Consider the following 25,043-nt stretch of genomic DNA (forward strand, 5'->3'; position numbering starts at 1 on the left):
GGAGACATGGCTAACACGAGGGACGGCGGGATTCAATCAGGCGAGGGGTCGGGGGTCACATCGGGAGGGACTCTGCCATGTGGGAAGAGGGTAACCTCCAGAGGGGGGCGGGGCTCCTTCCGGGGATGGGGCGGGGCGTATTCCGGGCAGGGGGCGGGCCTCATCCGGGGAACGGCGGGGCACTCAGTGCGAGGGGCGGGGCTCAGACTGGGGAGTGGGCGGGCCTCTGCCGCCTCGGGTCTTTCCGAAGTGGCGCTGCTCTCCTCTAGAGGGCGCCATTGAGCCCTTGCGGAGCTGCCTGCTTTATGGGAGTGAGAGAGCTGGCAGTGTAGCACTCCTGTTTCACAGCCCTTTATATGGCTTTTATATGGTTAGAAAATTCCTTTTGAAAGTTGCAATGAATCAGTCTCCACCATACTCTCAGGCAGTACCTTCCAGATCACACATATGCTCAGCCCTGATTAGATTTTGTCTTAAACCATCAGCAGCACATAGATCATCTTCCTATGACCAAAATTAAGTTCCACACTTGTCCACATTTTACACTCTGTCATCCTGTTGGCCATTTACTGAACCTATCTCTTTGCAGCCTCATTATGTCCGCTCTATCACTCATTTTACCACCAGATTTGGCATAATCCACAAATTTAAAAATATTACTTTCTGAATTATTAACGCTGATTATTAGCAGCTGATGCTCCAGCATTAATCCTTGCAACAATCTGCAGTATGTCAACATGTAAATGCCACCACTCTGATCAGTCAGTGCAACTGATCCTCAGAAAATGTGGATATATTGCTTCTAACTCCAGAAACTCTTGTCTTGACAATTAACCCTTACTTGGAGAAAGTGAGGTCAGCAGATGCTGGAGATCAGATCAAAAAGTGTGGTGCTGGAAAAGCACAGCAGGTCAGGGAGCTTCCAAGGAACAGGACAGTCAACGTTTCGGGCATAAGCCCTTCATCAGAAATTTGGGGGTGGGGGGTGGGAGGGTGCGGGTGGGGTTGAACTGGGACTCCAAAACCTGTGCCCACATCTCCCCCCTCCCCTCTCCAAAGGATCCTTCCACATCTGACAGACATTTTCCTGCACATCCACACACCTCATCTACTGTGCCTGTTGCTCTCGATGTGGTCTCCTCTACAATGGGGAGACAGGATGCCAACTCATGGAATGTTTCAGGGAACATTTCTGGAACACACCCACCAAACTACCTCACTGCCCTGTGGCCGACCACTTCAACTCCCCCTCCCATTCTCCTAAGGACATGCAAGTCCTGGGCCTCCTCCACTGCCAAATTCAAGCCACCTAACGCCTGGAGGAAGAACACCTCATCTTCTACCTTGAGACCCTCCAACCATACAGCATGAATGTCAACTTCACCAGTTTATCTCCCCTGCCCCACCTCATCACAGATCTAACCCTCCAAATCGGCACCGCCCTCTTGAACTGTCCTACCTGTCCTTCACACCTGTCCGCTCCAGCCTCTCCTCTGACCTATCACTATCACTCCCCACCTGCATCTGCCTTCCCTCTCCACCCCACCCCCATCCTCCTATTTATCTCTCAGCCCTTCTCCCCTCCCATCACCCCACCCCCACATTCCTGACAAAGGGCTTATACCTGAAACGTTGACCCTCCTGCTCCTCAATTGCTCCCTGACCTGCTGTGCTTTTCCAGCACCACAATTAACCCTTACTGCAACAGCTTGTCAAACATCTCTTGGAAATCCTGCTTCCATGATCTTGCTGGACACTGTAGTCACTCTCCACTCTTTAAGCCTCCAAATATTAGCCTTTCTCCAATCACCAACTTCCCAGTTGTGGCCTTTTCCCACTGCCAGACTTGACCTATACATGTCTTCACTCCCCTGGCCTTGCGTTTCTGTTCAACATCCAGATTCAACCTGAAGCTGTAACTCTAATGTCAGGGAAGTGAGAATCAACGAGATGTAGGAACTGGAATAGGCCATTCAACCCATTATAACATTTTCCTCTGAGAATTGAGAATCTTTGGAATTCCCTTCATCAAGTTTTTGCCCAGTCAAACATATCCCTCTGCAGACTCTTTATGTCATCCTTACCACTTCCAAATTTATTAATTAAATGTTGTTGCGATGATGAGATTAGACCAGAATGTATGACCAGAACATTAGCCTGGTCCTCTAGAATAAAAGCTTTGGGACTTGTACAATTCATGTCATTTTTTAAGAGAAACTCCATCCTGACACAGTCTCTTGATTTGCTCTGCAATTGACACTAATTGTTGTACATTTAGGAATGCTCAACATAGCAACAAGCCTGATTCGATAGGTTGCAGTTTAACACAGATTGTGACAGGAAAGTGACAGACAGAAGCAAGCAACACCTCCTGAAGGTGGAGACTTGGAAGTCAACATCAACAGATGTGAAGCTGGAAGAGCACAGCAGGTCAGACAGCATCCGAGGAGCAGGAAAGTCAACGTTTCAGGACCGAGACATCGACCTCCTGAAGTTAGCTGCATCAAACTTTTTCTCTTTCCCTTTTCTCTGTAAAGTTCAACTCTCCAATTATATGTCAAAAGATTTGTGAAGGTTTGTAGCTCGGGTTGAGGTTTAGGGTGTAGGCTTGCTCGCTGAGCTGTAGGTTTGATATCCAGCCATTTCATTACCTGGCTAGGTAACATCATCAGTGGCGACCTCCAAGTGAAGCGAAGCTGTTGTGTCCTGCTTTCTATTTATATGTTTGTCCTGGATGGGGTTCCTGGGGTTTGTGGTGATGTCATTTCCTGTTCATTTTCTGAGGGGTTGATAGATGGCAGATAGACAGATCTAGATGCCATCTATCAACCTCTCAGAAAATGAACAGGAAATGACATCACCACAAACCCCAGGAACCCCATCCAGGACAAACATATAAATAGAAAGCAGGAGACAACAGCTTCGCTTCACTTGGAGGTCGCCACTGATGATGTTACCTAGCCAGGTAATGAAACGTCTGGATATCAAACCTACAGCTCAGCGAGCGAACCTACACCCTAAATGTCAAAAGATAGAAATCTACATTGAGATGCTGAAATAAAGAACTCTCAAACACAAACAAAGATCCCAGTACAACTCACAACCAAGTGAACTGTAGACTGATTCTCACTGTGCAGAGTATTGAAATATCAGCCCATAGAACCATGAAGTCATCCAGCACGGAAACAGACCCTTCAATCCAACTCCTCCAAACTCAACTAGTCCCGTCTAATTTTGTGATTTTGGTCAGATGTTACAGAACTGTGTTCCCTTATCTTCTTCCTTCCACACATATTTGTGTTTTTCTGTTTGTGTGTCTATCTCCACCTGTGTTTCTCAGCAATTGAGTGCCTGCTCATGTATTTCTAATATGTGAAGGTCTGCTTTAAAAGGAGTAACATTTGAGATACATAGATTAGAAATCCTATTATTTTACTGTTCTGGTTAATGTTAAAAGTGTTGCAATAATTAATTATGTTTTATTGTTGCTGAAGGAATCTGGTGTGGTTTGTTCCTATCCTGGGTGGCAATCAGAGACAAATTCTGAGTATTTTAGTATTTTATTAAATCTGAGATCATTCTGGGGATACTACAACTTGATTTCCAGCACTTCCCCAGTGAGTCGTGATGCTTTCCTCATTGGCCCAGTATGTAGAATAGGGGAAACACCATTTAACAGGCCAGGAAGATCAGCAAAGCTGCCTATATATGGAACCACAGGAAATGGGTGAAATACAGAACGACTATTTTGCATCAGTGATTATCGTTGAGAAGGTTATGAAGCTAGGAACTTGAGGGAAATAAACAGCAATATTTTGAAAAGTGTCCATATTACAGAGGAGGAGGAGCCGGATGTCTTAAGAAGCACAAAGGTGGATAAATCCCCGGGATAGATTACGTGTAACCTAGAAGTCTGTGGGAAGCTAGGGAAGTGATTGTTTGATTGTTGGTCCCCTTGCTGAGATATTTGTATCATCGATAGTTACGGGATATAGTTAGTGTTGGAAGATTAGAGGTTGGATAACATTGCGCCACTATTTAAGAAAGGTGGTAAGAAAATGCCAGGGAACTCCAGACCACTGAGCCTGACATCGGTGGCATGCAAGTTGTTGGAGGGAATCCTGAGGATCATGTATTTGGAAAGGCAAGGACTGATTAGGGATAGTCAACTTAGCTGTGCGTGTGGGAAATAGTGTCTCACTATTTTGATTGAGTTTTTTGAGCTGACAAGGAGGATTGAGGAAGGCAGAATGGTAGATGTGACCTATATGGACTTCACTAAGGCATTCAATAAGGTTTTGCATAACAGACTGGCAAATAAGGTTTGATCACACAGAATACAAGGTAAAAACAATGACTGCAGATGCTGGAAACCAGATTCTGGAATAGAGTGGTGCTGGAAAAGCACAGCAGTTCAGGCAGCATCTAAGGAGCAGGAGAACCGATGTTTCGGGCAAAAGCCCTTCATCAGGAATACAGGCAGAGTGCCTGAAGGGTGGAGAGATAAATGAGAGGGTGGTGGTGGTGGGGAGAAAGTAGCATAGAGTACAATAGGTGAGTGGGGATGGGGATGAAGGTGATAGGTCAGGGAAGAGGGTGGGGGGAGGTAGCAAAGAGTACAATGGGTGGATGGGGGTGGGATGAAGGTGATAGGTCAGAGAAGAGGGTGGAGTGGATAGGTGGAAAAGGATAGGACAGGTTATGGGGACGGTGCTGAGCTGGAAGTTTGGAACTGGGGTGAGGTGAGGGACGGGGAAATGAGGAAACTGGTGAAGTCCACATTGATACCCTGCACCACGCTATTCCAAGGAGAATACAAGGAGAACTAGCCATTTAGATTTTAAAAAAGACTCGAAGGTAGGACACAGTGGGTAATGATGGAGGGTTGTTTTTCAGACTGGAGGACTGTGACCAGTGGTGTGCCACAAGGATCAGTGCTGGGTCCACTACTTTTGGTCATTTACATAAATGATTTGGAAGTGAATGCAAGAGGTATGGTTAGTAACTTTGCAGCTGACACCAAAATAGGTGGTGTAGTGGACAGCAAAAAGATTACTTTGGGACCTTGATCAGATGGGCTGAAGAGTGGCAGATAGAGTTTAATCTACATATATGCGAGGTGCTATATTTTGGTAGGAAAAATCAGGGCAGGGCTTATACACTTAATGGCAAGGTCCTGGGAACAAAGAGACCTTGGAGCGCAGGTTCATGGTTCCTTGAAAGTAGAATCGCAGGTAGATAATATGGTGAAGAAGATGTTTGATATGCTCACCTTTATTGGCCAGGATGTGGAGGTGCCATAGTTGGACTGGGGTGGACAAAGTTAAAAATCACACAACACCAGGTTTTTGCTATATATTCCGTGTCCTATAATCCTACTCCACGAGCTACCTGACAAAGGAGCAGCACTCAGAAGGTCTGTACTTCAAAATAAACCTGTTGGACTATAACCTGGTGTCATGTGATTTTTAACTTTATTGGTCAATGCATTGAGTATAGGAGTTGGTCATTCTCTGACAGTACAGGACATTGGTTAGGCCACTTTTGGAATACTGTGTTCAATTCTGGATTCCCTGCTATAGGAAAGATGTTATGAAATTTGAAAGGGTGCAGGAAAGATTTACAAGGACGGTGCCGGGGTTGGAAGGTTTGAGCTATAGGGAGAGGCTGAATAGGCTGAGGTTATTTGCCTTGGAGCTTTATGGGCTAAGAATGACCTTATAAGAGTTTATAAAATTATGAGGGGCATGGATAGTCAAGGTCTTTTTTCCCAGAATTGGGGAGTCTAAAACTAGAGGGCGTAGGTTTAAGGTGAGAGGAGAAATATTTAAAAAGAAACTAAGGGGCAACTTTTCACGCAGACAGTAGTGCATATATAAAAGGAGCTGCCAGAGGAAGTGGTGAAGGCTGGTACAATTACAAAATTTAAAAGCATCAAGATGGGTATATGAATAGAAGGAGTTTGGGCCAAATGCTGGCAAATTTCGTGCTGTACATCTCTATGACTCTAAATGGGACAAGGTTAATTTAGGATTATCTGGTCAGAATGGACGAGTTCAACCGAAGAGTCATATAACACAGAAACAGACCCTATGAATCATAGGGTTACATAACTTAATGGAGAAAGTGAGGACTATAGATGCTGGAGATCAGAGCTGAAAATGTGTTGCTGGAAAAGTGCAGCAGCATCCAAAGAGCAGGAGAATCGACGTTTCGGGATTCCTGAAGAAGGGCTCATGCTCAAAACGTCGATTCTCCTGCTCCTTGGATGCTACCTGACCTGCTGCGCTTTTCCAGCAACACATTTTCAGCTTACATAACTTAATGCTTGTTATTACATTATGCAGTTAGCTATAACAGTCATTTAATACTATATGTTCTGACATATATCGTTATGCTATAGATTACAACATTCCATGATTATATTGTCTAACAATTCTCTCATCTCTTGAAGAATCAAGATTGAAACCTGGTGTTTCCATGATCCAACAATCAATGTGCAGACTCCCATTCCTTGCCTCATTGGTGACCAATGTGCAACAGATATTCTGTTACCAAAACATTAATTACAAAGCAAAGAGATAATATTGTCAGTCAAGATGAAAGGATGAACTGCAACACAGTAAAACTTGTCTCTTTATATACATTTATTGTGTTAAACAATTCAATACCCTACTCAGGATACCTGCCATCCAATAGAACAGTCATGTCATTTCGTGCAGCATTGAATTGCCCTTATATAACATTGGTCTGCAGTTCCACAGAAGCATTAACAACTAAATTCTGACACATCAAATGACCAACAGCTTAAAAGAAAGGGATGTAATGACACAGAGAGGGAGATACAGAGACTAAGAGGCTATGTCAGGGAATTCTGGTACTTTGGCTATAGGCAGCTGTAAACAATATTCCCATTGGTGAATGGATTAAAATAAAGGCTGCCGAGGGAACAGAATTAGGGGAAAACCAAGGACTCTGAAGGTATTGAATACTTTGGATCATTTGACAGCAGGGTTGAGAATTTAAAAGAAATCACTTCAGTGTTTTTTACATAGGACTCACATCACCATCATGTTCTGCCCAATTGCAGATCTGAACAGAAGATTTTTACAGCCACTTGCTTCTGAAAAAAGTCATGGTGGATTCCCTTGTTTTCTTCCCATTTCTTATCTTCAAAGTACCTTATCCTCTGACCAACATCCTCAGTGAGAAGATAACTAGTACTGGGGTGGAAAGTTTAAAGTAATTTGGCAAGAGGTTGAGCCCCAAAATTTGATATTATAAAGTAGAAACCAGGACAAGGCTTGCACTATACAAAGTGCACTTCATAAGGGTTAGTGAGTGGCTGTGCAGATAGCCACGTGAGGACAGCATTGTGGTTATCTGTCCCTCAGGGAGACGGGCTTTTGTTGTGGGTCTTCATGTGACTGAACAGACCACGCATGAGCTCAGTAGCAGCAAGCAGAAGAAAAGGCGAGATTGGAGGAGCTGTCCCTCGGAGATTCAATCACTTTCACGTACATTTCTCTGATCGGTCGCTCCAGTAATTGAACCGTTTTTTTCAGGGTTCCTAGGGTGCATTCACTTAATGCCTTTGTGTATTTTCACTCATGACTCGATGAGGTACTAAAATAACACCTTCAGGAAGAGATAAACAGAAGTAGGGCGTGGAACGAAAGTGAAATGAAAATGGTTTACTGTTTAAGCTGGAGTAAAGCAGGGAACATTTCCTCTTCCTGCACATTACTTGAATGAGGTGACAACTCAGCAATTAATCCATTATGTCTCCATATCGAGTTTTTTTTCTTCCAATGTCAGTGCTTTCCACAGAGCCATTATTTTGATCCTTTGTAACTGCAAAGACAGGAGAATTACGGAACCATGCAGTACAGTTGACCATCTTGTTTGTGTTTGAACCAGCTAATCAAATAGTCTTACACCCTTGCAAACTTAAAGTAGTAGCTGATTGCCATGGGCGCGGATTATTGCTGGAACTTCAACTATTTACAATCTGTTTTAATGACCTAAGATCATAAGACATAGGAGCAGAAGTTAGGCCATTCAGCCCATCATGTCTGCTCTGCCATTCAATCATGACCGATACATTTCTCAACCCCATTCTCCCCACAACCCTTGACAATCAAGAACCTATCTATCTTCGTCTTAAATACACTCCATGACATGGCCTCCACAGCCTTCTGTGGCAACAAATTCCAAGTGGGCGGCACGGTGGCTAGCACTGCTGCCTCACAGCGCCAGAGACCCGGGTTCAATTCCCGCCTCAGGCGACTGACTGTGTGGAGTTTGCACGTTCTCCCTGTGTCTGCGTGGGTTTCCTCCGGGTGCTCCGGTTTCCTCCCACAGTCCAAAGATGTGCAAGTCAGGTGAATTGGCCATACTAAATTGCCCGTAGTGTTAGGTAAGGGGCAAATGTAGGGGTATGGGTGGGTTTCGCTTCGGCGGGTCGGTGTGGACTTGTTGGGCCGAAGGGCCTGTTTCCACACTGTAATGTAATCTAATCTAAAAAAAAAGATACTTGGAGAAAGGGATGGACTGTATTGTGTCCAAACTGGTTGACAATACAAAGATCAATTGGAAAGCAAGCTATGAGCAGGGATATAATGAGTGTGCAAATGGGTTAAGTAAAAACATGGCAGATTGAAGTATAAAAATGTGATCTTTCAGTAAGAATTGAGCATGTGAATATTATTTAAATGGAGACTGTACAATGCTGCAGTCCAGAGGGATCTGGGTGCACTTGTTCATGAATCACAAAAAGTCAGCATACAAGTAAAGCAAGTAGCTAAAACTAATGAGATGTTGGCCTTTGTTACAGGGAGAATGGAGTGTCAAAATAGGGATGTATTGCTACAAGTTTACTGAACAATTGCAATAACTACAATGGAATACTATACACAGCTTTAATCTCCTCATTTAAGTTGGATCATGTTTCCATTGTCGAATGTGATGCTGGAAAAGCACAGCAGGTCAGGCAGCATCCGAGCAGGAGAATCATAAGCTCTTCATCAGGAGCCCTTCATTATGTCTGAAACATAGATTCTCCTGCTCCTCGGTTGCTACCTGACCAGCTGTGCTTTTCCAGCACCACACTCTCAACTCTGATCCCCAGTCCTCACTGTCTCATGTTTCCATTGGAAACAGTTCACAGAAGGGTCTGGACTGATTCCTGGAATAAAGAGGTAGGGTTGAGCAGGTTTGGCCTATTTAATCTCAATGTGATGTACAGATGTCCAAGGGTGCTTAAGTGCACCCAGAGTTCCATAAGCTGTCACATTTTGGATAGCCCCTTGTGTGAGTCCTTATGAAATTCCTTTTAAGTCCACATAAGTATCATCACTTATCTATCAGATGTGAAATCAAAATGTTTCTCCAGCTTAGTCAGATATCCTCTCGTATATCCTGCTGATTCACTGATTAGCTCATACTTATCCAAATGCTCAGTCACTCTGTCTCTGATGATAAATTCCAGTAACTCCACCAAAACTAACTTGGAAATGAAAAGTCTTTAATTCTTGGTTATTGTCTTTCCTGTCTCAAACATAGTGACTAAGGTGAAAAGCCAGTTTAACTCATTGCCTCACCTAAGTTACAATCAGGCTTACCTTTGTTTAAAACTATATCTTTTTATATATCTCAAATAAAAACACTTTTCCTCCTTCCCGTGAGAATACAGGAAAGCTTTCCCACACTCGGCGCAGTTTTATTCTCACGCTTTTCCTTCTCACCTTCATCAGGGCGATGTGGTATTGTTCCAGTCTCAAGGTAAACCCACAGATTTGAGCACTTCTGAGTCTCTAGGCGTGTCACTACGTAACTCATCAGTGAACCTGCCACTGTGCAAAAGGAAACAGTAATTTATTAAACAATGACCAAGTGTAGCCTGTCCACAAAAGGAGGAATAAATTAAACCCAGCCATGATGGCACAGTGGTTAGCACTGCTGCCTCACTGCGCCAGGGACCCGGGTTCAATTCCAGCCTTGGCTGACTATCTATGGAGTTTACACATTCTCCCTGTGTCTGCATGGGTTTCATCTGGGTGTTCAGGTTTCCTAACACAGTCCAAAGATGTGCAGCTTGGGTGGATCGGCTATGCTAAATTGCCTGTAGTGTGCAAGGACGTGCAGGTTAGGTGTATCGGCCATGCTAAATTGCCTGTAGTGTGTAGGATAGATGGGTTAGCCAGGGGGAATGCAGGGTTACAGGGATAAGTTTGAGGCGTGGATCTGGGCAGGATGCTTTTCAGAGAGTTGGCGTGGGCTTGATGGGCCAATGGCCTGCTTCCACACTGTAAGGATTCTATGAAAAACTGATGTATTAGTCTCCTGTCTATGATCAGAAAGTATGATTGACAGCACATTGATCAGCAATTACCTGCCCCACTGCCAGGTGCCTGTTGCTCTCACGGTGGTCTCCTGGTCAATACCTAGGCTTTAACCAAACTTTGAAACAAATAGTTGGTCATTTATCTAACTGCTGTTTGTGGGACCTCTGGAACTGGTTGATCAATGTAGCAAGTAAGTAAATATTAGCTGCGAGGTGCTTTCATTGATCTGGGGGACGCTGTTATTTTCATTTCTAAAAGCACCAGGACAAGTATCTACGTTGCAGAAACAGTCCCAGGCAAAACTGAAGCTTCCCAGGAAGGCAGCAATGCAGCAAGAGTTACTAATTAATTTGCAAACTTGTGCAATGCAATATTACTCAGTATGAGAGCCAGTACTGACACTAACCTACAGACAGCAAAACGTTCCATTGCAATGGGAAAGGGAGCTTCTTACTCAGCAATCTCTGCGTGACAAACACCCCACTGGTACCTGCAGAGGTTTTATCAAGAAAAGTAAAGTTTAAAACCATGAACTCAGGGTCCTCAAGTGCGACATCGTGAAGTTTCAAAATTGCATAATTACCTAATATAAATGTGCCGATGCCCTTCATGAATGCGTGCGACTGGCAAGCAGCATATTCCTGAAGAGCCTGCAGACGAAAGGAGGGGTGTTATTAGCTGGAGGTACAGTGAGAGAGCCTGGAGTCACACACCGCAAAATAACTACAGACCCACAGCGCAAGCAGCAGCTCACACAAAATGCTGCACCAGCCCAGCTCACCCTCCACAGGTTACCATGCAAGACCCCTGCTGTGGGGTCTGTCAAGCCTCCCCTGACCAGGCTGGCCGGAGGGGAGGGGAGGGGGGTCTTTACCGGGTGCTTCGCGGCCACCGAGTCCTCCAGCCGGCGGACACCCAGATTCACCATCTCCCGGTCCCAGCGAGAGAGACTAATCCCGGCCTGGAATCTCACAGGGATCCTGGAGTTTTGGGGAAGGGATCCTGGAATTTGGGGGGGAATCCTGGAATTGGCGGAAGATCCTAGAATTTGTGCGGGGTGGGGAATCCTGGAGTTTGGGGGTGGGGGGTAGGGATCCCAGAATCTGTGTGTGTGTGTGTGTGGGGGGGGGGGGGAGATCCTGAAATGGGGGGGGATCTTGGAGTTTTTAGGGGGGAGTCCTGAAATTTAGATGGGATCCTGGAATTTGTGGGGGATCCTGGAATTTTTTGGGGGGGTAGATCCTGGAATTTGTGTGTGTGGGGGGGGGGAAGATCCTGGAATTGAAGGGGGATCCTGGAGTCTGGGGGGGGGGGGGGGGGGATGAATGTCGTGGAGTTTGGTAGGGGATCCTAGAGACTGTGGGGGGTGGGGAGAGATCCTGGAGTTTGAGGGACGGGAGTGAGGAGGGGATTCTGGAATCTCGAGGGGGGGGGGGTCCTGGATTGTTGGGAGGGGTGAGCAGTGGGTATCCCTTGAGTTTGAAGGTGGGGGTTAGGATGGGGTGAGAACCTGGAGTCTGAGGATAGGTCTTGGGGGCTGTATGTGTTGTCTGAGCTGATCCTGAGTCTTAGGGAAGGTGGGGAAACCCGGCCTGGATTATAGAGAGAGGATCCTGGAGACGATCATGCAGGGTGGGGATGCTGGAATTGGGGTGGGAGGTGAAGAGAATCTGGCATGATTCCGGGGAGGGGGGAATTGCCTTTGTGCCTCTCCAACTCCTCCTCTTACCTCTTCCATAGGCTGAGATAAAGGTTCCCTGACTGTTAGAAACGAAAATCGCTTCTCAATAATCGCTCTAGACAAATTCAGGAAAACAAAGTTTTATTAACAAGTCAAGTCTGCAGAGTCGGGCACCCTTAAAGAAAAGGCGCGCAGAGGCTTACAAAGTTCTCGTTTAAATACAGTATAAGCTCCTCCCCTCTATAGCTCCAAAGAGCCACGAGGTTCACATTTTTAAAAGAAATCATTATTTTAAAGTCTGTAACAAATGTCTCCAGACCCTCCCCTCCCTGGCTCTAATGAGCTATAAGGTTCACATTCCTAAACTGTCACGATACTCCAATTTTCACCCTTATCTCAAAGTCCGCAACAAATGTCTTCAGAGTCTCTAGAGTTGTTGTTTTTCTCACCCCGTAGTCTCATTAGTCAAAGACCTATTCTTCTTTGTCTGTCTAGGGTCTTATCAGCAGATGTTTTCTGCATTAATTTGTAACTGATGTCTTCTCGAGTCGTTTCGCTATCCTCAGTCTTATCAGCCAAGGTCTCATTCTTCCCTGTCTGTGTTCATCAATCAAGGGCCTGTTTGTTCTTACTTTGCAGCTTGAATTGTTAGACACTATTCTACTTTTAAATATATAAAATGTTAAAATGTTCTAAAGGAAACACAAGCTTTGCACATCTACTTTTGAGTATATAAAATGTTCTAAAGGAAACACAAGCTTTGTCTTTTCTGTGGTTCAGGCACATCTTAAAGTTCAAACCAAAATCACTTCTCACAATTCCACCCTTTTCTTTCTTTAAGATGTGCCTGACCAAGATAAACCCCCCTTTTCAAGGGCCCGGGAAATCCTAGGTCTTTCGCAGTAACATCACTTTAAGTTCCCGCGTCCCATGTTGTGGAACCACCACTGCCTGGAGTCGGGAAATATTTTTCTGAATTAAAAACTGAATACAGGGAGTTAGGCAGGGTAATACGAGAAGAAGAATCATGCCTCCCCCAACCACCAGCAACGCTGTGCGCCACCAGCTACCACCTAGGAGACCATCCCACCATCCGATGCCACTAAGAGGACGCCAAGATTGTACTGGCACATGGGCCAATCTCCGGATTTCATCGGAAATTTTCAGAACCGCTTTACCATTATCGTCAATTTCTAGACAGCAGTTTGTCAGGTTAAATTTCCCGCACACACCCCCCTCCGAGGCCAACAGATAATCCAAGGCAAGTCGGTTTTGATATATAGCAGCCCTCATCTGATCCTGCTGCTGAGCCAACAGCTCTAGGGCCAGGGCAGTCCGGTTAGTAATGACCTCTACGACTGCTTGGAGCCTGATAATTCGATTTAGCATATAGATAGGAGTACGATATCCCCATGATCCGTCCTGTGCCCAAGTAGCCGGCCCATAGTATTCAATAATCCGGGCCGGTGGCCACTCATCCCCCCAATCACCGACTTGGATATCCCTTGGCGACCTACGCAGGGAGTCAAAGAGTTTAACTCCCAAATCATCGCCTTCCTCCCGGGGTAATAGGAAGAACGCAGGTCGTATTAGACCCAGGAAGCATACCCCAGCCCATCCCATGGGCAGTTTGGAGTATGCCTGATTACCGCATATCCAAAATAGGCCATCTGGAGCAGGCCCTCCCTGCCTCACAACGTCATCCCACAACTCCTTTACCCCAGGGACGCCCTCATAAGGACCAGGACCACTGCAATTCCAGTATTCGGATTGTTGACCCCGTGGCAGAGTCTGGACAGGATTATTCCAGCATTGATTCCCCTGACAACCACCGCTCCACACTCTTTTCATGCCATCGGAAGGGTCAGCACTGAGCTCGTAAGAGGAGGAATCAGAACGTAACCGAATGCAATTTTGATGATCTCGGTTTGCAATGTACCAAGCAATATTCTCAGGCCACCATACTCGCGTGGTTGCATCCAATATATTCTGACAGGGGCTAATCCCTACCTTCACGGTCCCCTTGCCTTCAATACAGAACTGGCCCTCAGGGCTGTTTGTCAGTCTCCACCCCTGGCTTTTTCTGTCGTTGTCACGAGTCCAAGTGGTTTGCAGCAATTCCCCTATGTCTAAGCTTTGACCAGTCCACGGCCATTGTTCCGACATATGCGGCCCCCCACAGACCCAGCAATTGCTAACATTTAAAACAGTGGCTATTCTAGAGGTGAGATCAATAAACAGGTTTTGTGTAACATCAGGGAGTTTAATCTGTCCTTCTACCTCTTCGTATACAGATGGCACTTTAGGGAGCACGACCGTTCCCTGTCGGTCTTGCTCTTTCCCCAACCCCCGATCAGGGATCTGTATCTTGGTCTCCTTGACTCTGTCAACCTGCTCCCTGAGCAACACGGAGGATAGGTCCCGCCTCCCAGTTTTGCTAATACACACCCAGCGGTCATTTATAGGGCATCCATGGATTTTGCCACCGTATCCTTTATTATATACCTGATAATAGGGTCTCCCATCCTCCCAACATTCATGGCGTGCACTCACATCGTAACACCTATCGTCCACATAGGAATGGGACACAAATGATCCCGAATAGATTCGAATCCCAAGTCTTACTGTAGTTCGACATTTGTCACATCTCCCCTCACCCTCCCCCACATACAGGAGTAAACTGATCAATATCACCACCAATACAGTCCAAGTAGAGTTCATTATTGCTGTCTTTTCAGTTTTACCACCAACGGCTTGTCCCCTTGCTCGCATGTCCAGGTGCTTTCTTCTTCAGGCGGAACGGGCCCCTTTATCCTTGATGCGTGGACCCACCCTTTTTCTTTCGTTCGAACAGCTGCCTCAGTTGTTAACAGAACCAGGAACGGTCCTTCCCACCGCGGCTGGAGCTTTTCGGCCTTCCAGGTCTTAACAAGTATCCAATCTCCGGGCTCCACCTTATGCAGGAGGAAGTCGAGCGGCGGAGTCTGAGCCAGGAGACCTTTCCTTCGGAGTTCTGCAAAAGAACGGGATAAGGCCAGTAAATAGGTTCGGATAAATACATCCCCCCCTTGTAGAGTGGGACATCCATCAACCTTACTCCAATACGGTAATCCGAAGAGCATTTCATAGGGGGAAACCCCGACATCTCGGCGAGGTGCCGTACGTATCCTCATTAGGGCAATGGGCAGACACTTTGGCCAGGGTAACTTAGTTTCTAACATCAGCTTAGTCAATTGGGTCTTGAGCGTGCCATTCATTCTCTCAACTCGACCCGAACTCTGAGGATGCCAGGGTGTGTGGAATTTCCATTGGATGCCCAGGGCATTACAGATCAAATGGTGTAGCTTAGAAATAAAATGCGTCCCGCAATCGGAGTCAATAGATTCCATTATGCCATATCTCGGGATTATGTTCTCTAACAACAGTCGGGCCACGGTTGGTGCATCGTCTTTGGCAGTTGGGAAAGCCTCTACCCAGTGAGTGAAATGGTCTACTATTACTAGCAGATATTTCCATCTCTGTACTGGGGGTAATTCTGTAAAGTCAACTTGGATCCTCTGAAATGGCCTAATCGCTAGGGGCTGACCACCAGCTGGCATAGAACGCATGGTTTTCTGATTAATACGCCGGCAAGTGGGGCATCCGACTACCTCTTGTTGGGCTAATGTGTATATCCCCCTGCATACATAGTCTCTCAGGATTGTGTCACACATGGCTTGCACCCCCCAGTGGGTCTGATGGTGTAATCGGTGCAGAATACCCCGGGTGATCTGTTTGTTCAGTACTTGTCTCCCATCAGGAACCGTCCACTTCCCGTTAGTTTCTAGCCGGGCACCCAATTGATCCATTTTATCAATCTCCCCCTGGGTGAAGACGGGTTGTTTAGCGAGCCCTTCCCTCAATGGTATTAATGTTAATAATTGGACGGCTTTTTCGACCGCTGCCCACTTGGCTTCCTCATCTGCCAGCCGGTTTCCCACCGCTTCCGGTGTCGACCCCTTCTGGTGACCGGGTACATGGACTACTGCGAGTTCTGTAGGCAACGCCAGGGCTTCCAACGTTAGGCTGATCATTTGTTCGTGAGCTAATTCTTTTCCCCGGGAAGTTATCAATCCTCGCTCTTTCCAGATTTTCCCGAAAGTATGAACGATTCCGTATGCATACTTTCAGTCAGTATATATGGTCCCCACTTTCCCTTCCAATAACTTCAGGGCCCTCTGGAGGGCGTACAACTCACAGGATTGGGCTGACCACTTCCCGGGCAGTCGTCCAGACTCAATCGTCCGTTTCGTTGCACCATCTATAACAGCATAGCCACTGTATCGTACTCCACTGATGCACCGGGAGGACCCGTCGATATACAGTTCCTGTCCCTCACCCAGCGGGGCTTCTTGCAGGTCCTCTCGGCTTTTGGTCTGCAAGTCCACAAATTCCACACAATCATGCTCCTGTTCCCCGTCTGCAGGACGTCCGTACAGAAACTGGGCTGGGTTGCAACTGAGATCTTTTGCAAAATTGAGATCGTTCCCGGTCATCAAAATCGTCTCATACTTTAGGATGCGAGAGTCTGTTAACCAGCGGTGAGCCTTCTGAGCCAGTATGGCACTAACCGAATGTGGGGAGTATACTGTGATCCTTCCTCCAAAGGTAAGTTTTCGGGCCTCTTCTACTAACATTGCCGTAGCTGCCACTGCCTGTATACAGGTCGGCCATCCACGTGACACAGGGTCTAACATTTTTGACAAAAATGCAACCGGCTGACGTTTCCCTGCCCGCAGCTGAGTGAGCACACCCTGGGCAATTCCGCCGGCGCTATTAACATATAACTGGAACGGTTCCTTCAGGGTGGGTAAAGCCAATACCGGAGCTCGAATCAGTTTATTTTTAATAATATTAAATCGCTGCTCCTCCTCATCTGACCAGTCCACCTTTTGTCCTTCTTGTCCCAGTTTGTCGTACAAAAATTTTACTAAAGTGGTGTAACTTTCAATCCATATCCGGCAATACCCTACTAGTCCCAGGAATTGCCTGACTTCCTTCTTCGTCCTGGGTATTGGCATACCCGTAATTCCTGATATTCGTTCTGGCGTGATACGGCGGTGCCCCTTACTGACTTGATGGCCCAGATATCTTACTTCTCGCTCCACAAACTGGAGTTTTGTCCTGGAGACGCGTAGACCCTGTTTCCCCAGGAAGTTCAACAGGGCAACGGTGTCTGCTCGTACCTCCTCGTCTCTTGGTCCTGAGAGTAAGAGATCATCGACATATTGGAGCAATTGATTCTCCGCGTTACACTGAAATCCTTCTAAGATCTGCTCCAGTATTTGTCCAAACAAATTGGGTGACTCCGTGAATCCCTGCGGCAAGACCGTCCATCTTAACTGTCGCTTTCGTCCTGTGAAGGGATTCTCCCATTCAAAGGCAAAAAGGTTCCGACTTTCTTCGTCAAGGGGGCAACTCCAAAAAGCATCCTTCAGATCTATTACGCTGAACCATTCATGTTCGGGGGGAATTTTACTCGTTAACGTGTAGGGATTAGGTACCACCGGGTATCTAGCCTGGACTACTTCATTCAACCCCCGCAAGTCTTGCACCAGCCTATATGTCCCATCCGGCTTTCTCACAGGGAGTATTGGAGTATTGAAAGGGGACATACATTCCTCCAGTAGTCCATCTGTGATTAATCTTTCTATCACAGGTTGTAACCCTTCCCGTCCTTCCATAGCAATCGGGTACTGTTTCCTTCTTACCGGGCCTCTTCCTGGTAACATGGTGATTTGGAGAGGTTTGATGTTTAGACCCCCTCTGTTCCCCTCTCGGTACCAAACTCCCGGGTCTATTTGTTGATCATCTTCTTCGGTGAGGGCGAACAACCTTACCACCATTTCCCCGTTACTTGGTACCGTTCCGATCCCTAGTTTGACCTGCAAGTCTTTTCCTAACAAATTAAACCCCGCCGATGGCAGTAGAAGGAAGTCTCGTTTAGTAGTTCTGTTTTCATACCCAATTTCCATGTCCTCCACTACTGGGACTTGCAATGTCTTTCCTCCAATGCCAGAAACCCCCATAACTGTTCTTCCTGCTCGGGTGCCGGGGGGTATTTGGATTATACTTGATCTTTCGGCTCCCGAGTCCACCATAAATGTGATCTCTGACCCTTGGGGCCCTACTTTCAAGTTTACCAGGGGTTCCTGTCGATAGTCCTTTTGCCCCAAGGGTAGGAACCCCCAACCTCCCTAATCTTCCTCCATCAGGGCGTACGACCGCACTTCCCGCTTGTAGCGGGGGCACTCTCGCTTAAAATGTCCCTCTTCATTACAGTAGTAACATCTGAGTATCCTCCTCGTTTCCCTGTCGCGGCCTCGAGTTCCTCCACCCTTCCTTTGTTCCGGCCATGGTCCTCTTTTCCTCTGCTCTTGCCATGACTCTCCCCTTTCCTGTTCCTGCCACGGCTCCCCCTTTTCCCTCCTTCCAGCTGTCACTTGTTGCGCCATCTGCATCATTATCTTTGTCGCCTTCTTTTGCTTCTCATCGTCCCTTCTCACAAACACCTTCTGTGCCTCCCATAGTAGTTCACTCAGAGGTTTACTATCCCAATCATCCATTTTCTCTAACTTCTTTCGTATGTCCGGCCAGGCTTTTGATACAAACTCTACCCGTATGAGTTGTTGTCCCACTTCCGTCTCAGGGTCCACACCAGCGAACTGCTGCAAGTTCTTCCTAATTCTGTCTAGGAAGTCTGTAGGGGTTTCCTCCGGGTTTTGATGATTCCCAAAGGCCCTGGTAAAATTGTGCCCCTTCGGGGCTGCCTGCCTTATTCCTTTTATCCAATATTCCCGCATGTGCCTCATGTTGCGTCGTCCTTCTTCCGTTTGCTTATCCCACCCGGGGTCGGTGAAGGGAAATTTCTGCTCCCCTCCTGTTCCTCCCTCTCTCTCCCAGACCAACAGCGCAGCTTGTCGTATCATCTGTCGCTCCTGGCTAGAGAACAATGTTCCCATGATGGAATACATCTCATCCCACGTGTAAGTATTTGGCCCCAGGAACTGATCTAATTGTTCAGCCAGGCCCATGGGGTCCTCCAGTAGGCCCTTCATCTCCCTCTTGTAATTCCGTACTTCAGTACTCGTTAAGGGGACGTTCACATATCCCGTCCCTCCTTCCGCGCCTCCCATGGGCACTTCCCGGAGTGGATTCTTTCTTGCAATCGGGACAGAGTTTTGTCTGTGACTCTTTTCAGCTTGAGATCTAGTCTGTACTCCTGAGGCACCGGGTGGTCCCACCCCGCTTTCTTCCCCTTCCCCTGAATCGTCGCCACCCGAAGGACTATTTTGCGGGGCAGACGGGGTCACATAGGGCGGCGGTAAGTGATCTAAAGGTTCCCATTCTTTCTGCCCTTTCGAGTCTTCATTGGTTAACTTCATTTTGCAAGATAGTGCGACTGGTAGCCAACAAAGGGCGTAATCACTTTCCCCCCGAGTAACATTAGGCTTCGAATTGACATATAAAATTAGAGCTTGCCGGACCCAGTCTTCATCAGTGCCGAATTTAGGCCACCACACTGAGTCTCCCTGAATAGGTTTTTGGGACCACGTTTGACAGTATCTCACCATCTTCTTTCTAGATTTTCCTTTTCTCCTACCCTGATCCCAATTATTTAACATCATTCCTAACGGACTATCGTCAGGTACCCCGGGGTATTTTTCATTGTCTACGCTCAAGCCTATCTTTCCCTTATTCGCCTTGGATCCCTTATTTCCCATTGCCGAGGACTTTGTAAAATCGGAGATTCCTGTATTATCCCGTGATAATCTATCACTATTTAGCCAATTCCTGGACCTTCAGTCCCGTGATCGCCCAGGTCCCTTTGCAGGCACCCCCGGTCTTTGGATTCCTGTGTCCCACGTCTCTGTAGAAAAATCTACAGGCACTCCGCAGGTCCACGTTCCTCTGCAAACACGGTCTCTGCAAAATCTCGCACAGACGAGCCCCGGTCTCTAGATTCCTGAGTCCCACGTCTCTGTAGAAAAATCTACAGGCACTCCGCAGGTCCCCAGTCCTCCGGAAAGACGGTTCCCGCAAGTCTGTTCTTACCTGGGTTCGGTGCACCGAAATTACTCGATCGTTAACCGTCCCCACTACCTCAGGTACACCCCTCCTTTGTTCTCCTGAGCCTTCCGGATATCACTCGCTCAAGCCGCGCGGGGCGACAAGCAAGGAATCAGGGACTGCTGAACTCAGCAGGGTGCACCTTCTCCGATATCCTTCCTCAACTCCCCTTGCGGCCGGAGTGTTGATCCCGGATGACGAGCCCCCAAGTTTGTTAGAAACGAAAATCGCTTCTCAATAATCGCTCTAGACAAATTCAGGAAAACAAAGTTTTATTAACAAGTCAAGTCTGCAGAGTCAGGCACCCTTAAAGAAAAGGCGCGCAGAGGCTTACAAAGTTCTCGTTTAAATACAGTATAAGCTCCTCCCCTCTATAGCTCCAAAGAGCCACGAGGTTCACATTTTTAAAAGAAATCATTATTTTAAAGTCTGTAACAAATGTCTCCAGACCCTCCCCTCCCTGGCTCTAATGAGCTATAAGGTTCACATTCCTAAACTGTCACGATACTCCAATTTTCACCCTTATCTCAAAGTCCGCAACAAATGTCTTCAGAGTCTCTAGAGTTGTTGTTTTTCTCACCCCGTAGTCTCATTAGTCAAAGACCTATTCTTCTTTGTCTGTCTAGGGTCTTATCAGCAGATGTTTTCTGCATTAATTTGTAACTGATGTCTTCTCGAGTCGTTTCGCTATCCTCAGTCTTATCAGCCAAGGTCTCATTCTTCCCTGTCTGTGTTCATCAATCAAGGGCCTGTTTGTTCTTACTTTGCAGCTTGAATTGTTAGACACTATTCTACTTTTAAATATATAAAATGTTAAAATGTTCTAAAGGAAACACAAGCTTTGCACATCTACTTTTGAGTATATAAAATGTTCTAAAGGAAACACAAGCTTTGTCTTTTCTGTGGTTCAGGCACATCTTAAAGTTCAAACCAAAATCACTTCTCACACTGACCATCCTATTAGCTGAGAAATGGACTATCAACTTATAGAGGAGGAATATAAAAAGGTGTCAACACAAGAAAGTCTGTGCGAGCTTTTAGAATTCTGCTCATGAATAAACATCAATCATGCGATGTTTATTAAAACAGAATTGAACACAGAACATAGAGCAGTGTAGCACAGTACAGGCCCTATGGTCCGAGATGTTGTGCCAGCGTTTTAGCCAACTGTTAAGATCTGACTCATTGGATTAGTGAGGACTGTAATTGTGTTGTATCATTTGTTCACACAAGACCCGGAATACACAGCAGGCTACATGTGCAAGAATTAGATAAATGTTTATCTATAAATATTTGAACAGGCATATGGTCAGGAACGAATTATTATTCTTCCTGTGAAACTATGGTGTCCTTAGTAGTAGTAGAGAGAACTTCAGACGAACCCTCATATCAGTTAATACAGTATGTCCAGTTCTGCAGAAAGTCGCTGGACTCTATTTTCTCTCCACAGGTGCTGCCAGGTCTGCTGACCTTATCCAGCAATTTCTGTTTTTGTGTGTAATATGTTCAGTACTGAATAATCAGTGTACCATTTTATACACAGGCATGTTGATGTATTTTATATCAAACAGATTATATATGAGAATTTGTGACTGTCTTTCAGGTACAGTTCCTGCCCCCATTTCGATTTTGTAAGTAATATTTGAGATGAACCTGTTATCACATAATGAGTGTCACAGAGATGATCTATATTAATAATCCACTCGGGGCACAATTTCAAAAGTACTATAGACTTAAACACTTAATGGTAAGGTCCTAGGGAGTGTTGCTGAACAAAGAGACCATGGAATGCAGGTTCATCGCTCCTTGGAAGTGGAGTCACAGGTAGATAGGATAGTGAAGAAGGCGTTTGGTATGCTTTCCTTTATTGGTCAGAGTATTGAGTACAGGAGTTGGGAGGTCATGTTGTGGCTGTACAGGACATTGGTTAGGCCACTGTTGGAATATTGCTTGCAGTTCTGCCTTCCTATCGGAAAGATATTGTGAAACTTGAAAGGGTTCAGAAAAGATTTACAAGGATGTTGTCAAGGTTGGAGGGTTTGAGCTATAGGGAGAGGTTAAATAGGCTGGGGCCGTTTTCCCTAGAGCGTCAGAGGCTGAGGGCTGACCTTATAGAGGTTTATAAGATCATGAGGGGCATGGATAAGAGAAATAGACAAAGTCTTTTCCCTGGGGTGGAGGGAGTCCAGAACTAGAGGGCATAGGTTTAGGGTGAGAGGGGAAAGATTTAAAGAGACCGAAAGGGCAACTTTTTCACACAGAGGGTGGTACGTGTATGGAACGGGCTGTCAGAGAAAGTGGTGGAGGCTGGGACAAGTGCAGCATTTAAAAGGCATCTGGATGGGTATATGAAAAGGAAGGGTTTGGAGGGATATGGGCCGGGTGCTGACAGGTGGGACTAGATTAGGTTGGGATATCTGGTTGGCATGGACGAGTTGGACCGAAGGGTCTGTTTCCGTGCTGTACGTCTCTATGACTCTATGACAAAATTTAGAGTCTTTGACTGTGAGAATGATAATGATAGATTTCAAATGGACATAATACAGCCGATACAATGGCAGTTGGAATTTAGAGCATATACACGTGAAGTGATACAGTTTGATAGGAAAGTCAAAGCCATAGAAATGTGACCATGCTGTCACTTTAAATAGGTTATTTTGTCCTTGGGTTTTTTTTGAAGAGAGGTTGTAAAGGCAGAGGCTGAAGTATCTAGTTTAACAATGGAATGGGCATGACTGGTTCTCCCAGTTCAGCTTTTGTTTTAGTTTGTTTTAGCTGCAACAGTCATAAGATGTGTGATTCATGGGCAGTTGTAAGCATCAGTAAAGAATTCCTCTGACCTCCATCAGAAATCTCTGTCTGGATGCTGCTCCCTCCTGCCTGTAACAATCTTTGAATATACCTTTTTTGCTGAGGTGTGTGTTTATGGGATGTTACTATATTGGAGCAGTTAATTAATTAAGTTGCTGTATTGAGTTCGGTTAAGTTTGCCAATAGTTAAGTTATTCTAAATTCTGCTTTCTTTTGTTTGTATTTCAACTGCAGTGTTTAAATAAATTGTTTTGCTTAAAGTTTAGAAGTTTAACCAATTGCATCACACCTGGAATATTCACTTCACATCTGCTTTTAAAATAAAATATGTTAGGGTCGAGGCTACCTTCTTAAAATATTTTGAGGGAGTCTGGCCTGGTCCATAATAGAGAATAAAGGGAATGATTCTAAAAGATATATAGAAACATAGGGATTGGGGATAAACATGAGTAAACTAATGGTGGCAGGATAAGTTGAGAATGTGCTTTGAAATGTGTATATCCTAGTGTTCATGAATGGGGCAGTCGAGTACAAAACCACATGAGGTAACCAAGAGGATAGATTAGGGTAGGGCAGTGGATGTTGTCGACATGGACTTCAGTAAAGCCTTTGACAAGGTCCCACTCAGCAGGCTAATCGTGAAGGTTAGGACACATGGGATCCAAGGAGAGCTAAAATCTAGATTCAAAATCGGCTTGATGATAGGAAGCAGAGGGTGATGATTGAAGGTTGTTTCTCGGACAGGAGGCCTATGACCAGTGGTATGTCACAGAGGTCAGTGCTGGGACCTTTTGTTATTTGTTATTTACATAAGTGATCTGGAAGTGAATGTACAAGGCATGATTAGTAAGTTTGCGGATGATACAAAATTAGGAGGTATCGTTGATAGCGAGGAAGCTTGTCAAAAATTACAGAGGGATCTTGATCAGATGGGGAAGTCGGCTGAAGCTTGGTAAATGTAATTCAATACAGGTAAGTGTGAGGTATTAGACTTTGGAAAGTCAAACCAAGGTAGGACTTATTCAGTAAATGGCAAGGTCCTGAGGAGTGTAGTGGAACAGAGGGACCTAGGTGTATGAGTACATTGTTCATTCGAAGTGGCGTCACAGGTAGACAGGGTGGTGAAGAAGGCATTTAGCATGTTGGTCTTCATCAATTAAGGCATTGAGTGTAGGAGTTCGGTTGTCATGTTACAGTTGTATAAATCGTTGGCAAGGCTGCAATTGGAGTACTGTGTACAGTTTTGGTCACCCCGTGATAGGAAAGACACAGTTAAATGGAAAGAGTGCAAACAAGATTTACGAGGATGTTGCCAGGACTAGTAGGCCTGAGTTATAGGGAAAGGTTGGTCAGGATAGGACTTTATTCCTTGGAACGTAGGAGAATGAGGGGTGATCTTATTGAAGTGTATAAAATCATGAAGGGCGTCGATAGGATGAATACATATAGTCTTTTTCCCAGGGATAGGGAACTGAAAACTACAGGGCATAGATTTAAGGTGAGAGCAGAAAGATTTAAGAAGGACCTGAGGGGCAAACTTTCCATGCAGTGAGTGGTGCAAATGTGGAATGGGCTGCCAGAGAAAATGGTTGAGGCAGGTACAATAGCAACATGTTAAAAAACATTTGGATAGGTACATGGATGAGAAGGGTTTACAGGGATATGGACCAAATGTAGACATTGGGAACTAGCTGAGTTGCCACCATGATCAGCATTGAGCAGTTTGGGCCGAAGGGCCTGTTTCCATGCTGTGTTACTCCAGGACTGTATGTGAAACTTATCAATTTTGAGGGCCATGGACAATTTGGGGTGACTGGGTTTTTGAAGGTGTTGGTTTATCTGGAGATTTGGAGGACATGGGGGTGCAGGTTTTGGGGATTGGTTAGTTTGGAATTTTGGCATCTATTTGCAGAAGATCGCTCGATGTTTTCATTGAGCTGTCGGTGCTTTGGGGTGTCTTTGTTTCAAAGGAAATATACTTGATTGTGGGTCTTGATTGTTACGGGAGAGTTGGTGTTTTGGGAGACTTGTGGATTATCATTTTTTTGCGATCATTATCCTGTTTTTGAAATTTATTGAGATTGAGCTAGTTTGGG

At 45.7% G+C, this 25,043-nt stretch overlaps 1 protein-coding gene across 2 annotated transcripts; it reads right to left on the reverse strand.

Annotated features, from left to right (window-relative positions):
* Nucleotides 1–6,629: 6,629 nt before the first annotated feature.
* Nucleotides 6,630–12,456, reverse strand: tmem141 (transmembrane protein 141). Of its 2 annotated transcripts, none has more exons than XM_087998585.1 (5): nucleotides 12,076–12,456; nucleotides 10,930–10,996; nucleotides 10,753–10,836; nucleotides 9,747–9,854; nucleotides 6,630–7,854 (listed from the first exon to the last, which is right to left on the reverse strand). In XM_087998585.1, the coding sequence occupies exons 1-5, from the start codon at nucleotides 12,082–12,084 to the stop codon at nucleotides 7,772–7,774; spliced, it is 351 nt and encodes a 116-aa protein (XP_087854711.1). In that variant the 5' UTR covers nucleotides 12,085–12,456; the 3' UTR covers nucleotides 6,630–7,771. The 2 variants fall into 2 exon arrangements, with proteins under 2 accessions (XP_087854711.1, XP_087854710.1); XM_087998584.1 differs by lacking the exon at nucleotides 12,076–12,456 and adding an exon at nucleotides 11,221–11,373.
* Between the last annotated feature and the right edge of the window lie 12,587 nt (nucleotides 12,457–25,043).

Source organism: Chiloscyllium plagiosum, unplaced genomic scaffold (genome assembly GCF_037043375.1).
Source record: "Chiloscyllium plagiosum isolate Xiang-an unplaced genomic scaffold, Cpla_swu_hap1 HiC_scaffold_21, whole genome shotgun sequence".
NCBI classification, from domain to species: domain Eukaryota; kingdom Metazoa; phylum Chordata; class Chondrichthyes; order Orectolobiformes; family Hemiscylliidae; genus Chiloscyllium; species Chiloscyllium plagiosum.

Excerpts from the sequence above, each read along its gene's own strand:
- tmem141 (XM_087998584.1), bottom strand. The coding sequence starts at position 11,274 with ATGGTGAATCTGGGTGTCCGCCGGCTGGAGGACTCGGTGGCCGCGAAG. Across the intron at positions 10,997-11,220 it reads CGGTGGCCGCGAAGCACCCG|GCTCTTCAGGAATATGCTGC; the intron begins GTAAAGACCCCC and ends TTTCGTCTGCAG. Across the intron at positions 7,855-9,746 it reads ACCACATCGCCCTGATGAAG|TTACAAAGGATCAAAATAAT; the intron begins GTGAGAAGGAAA and ends CTGTCTTTGCAG.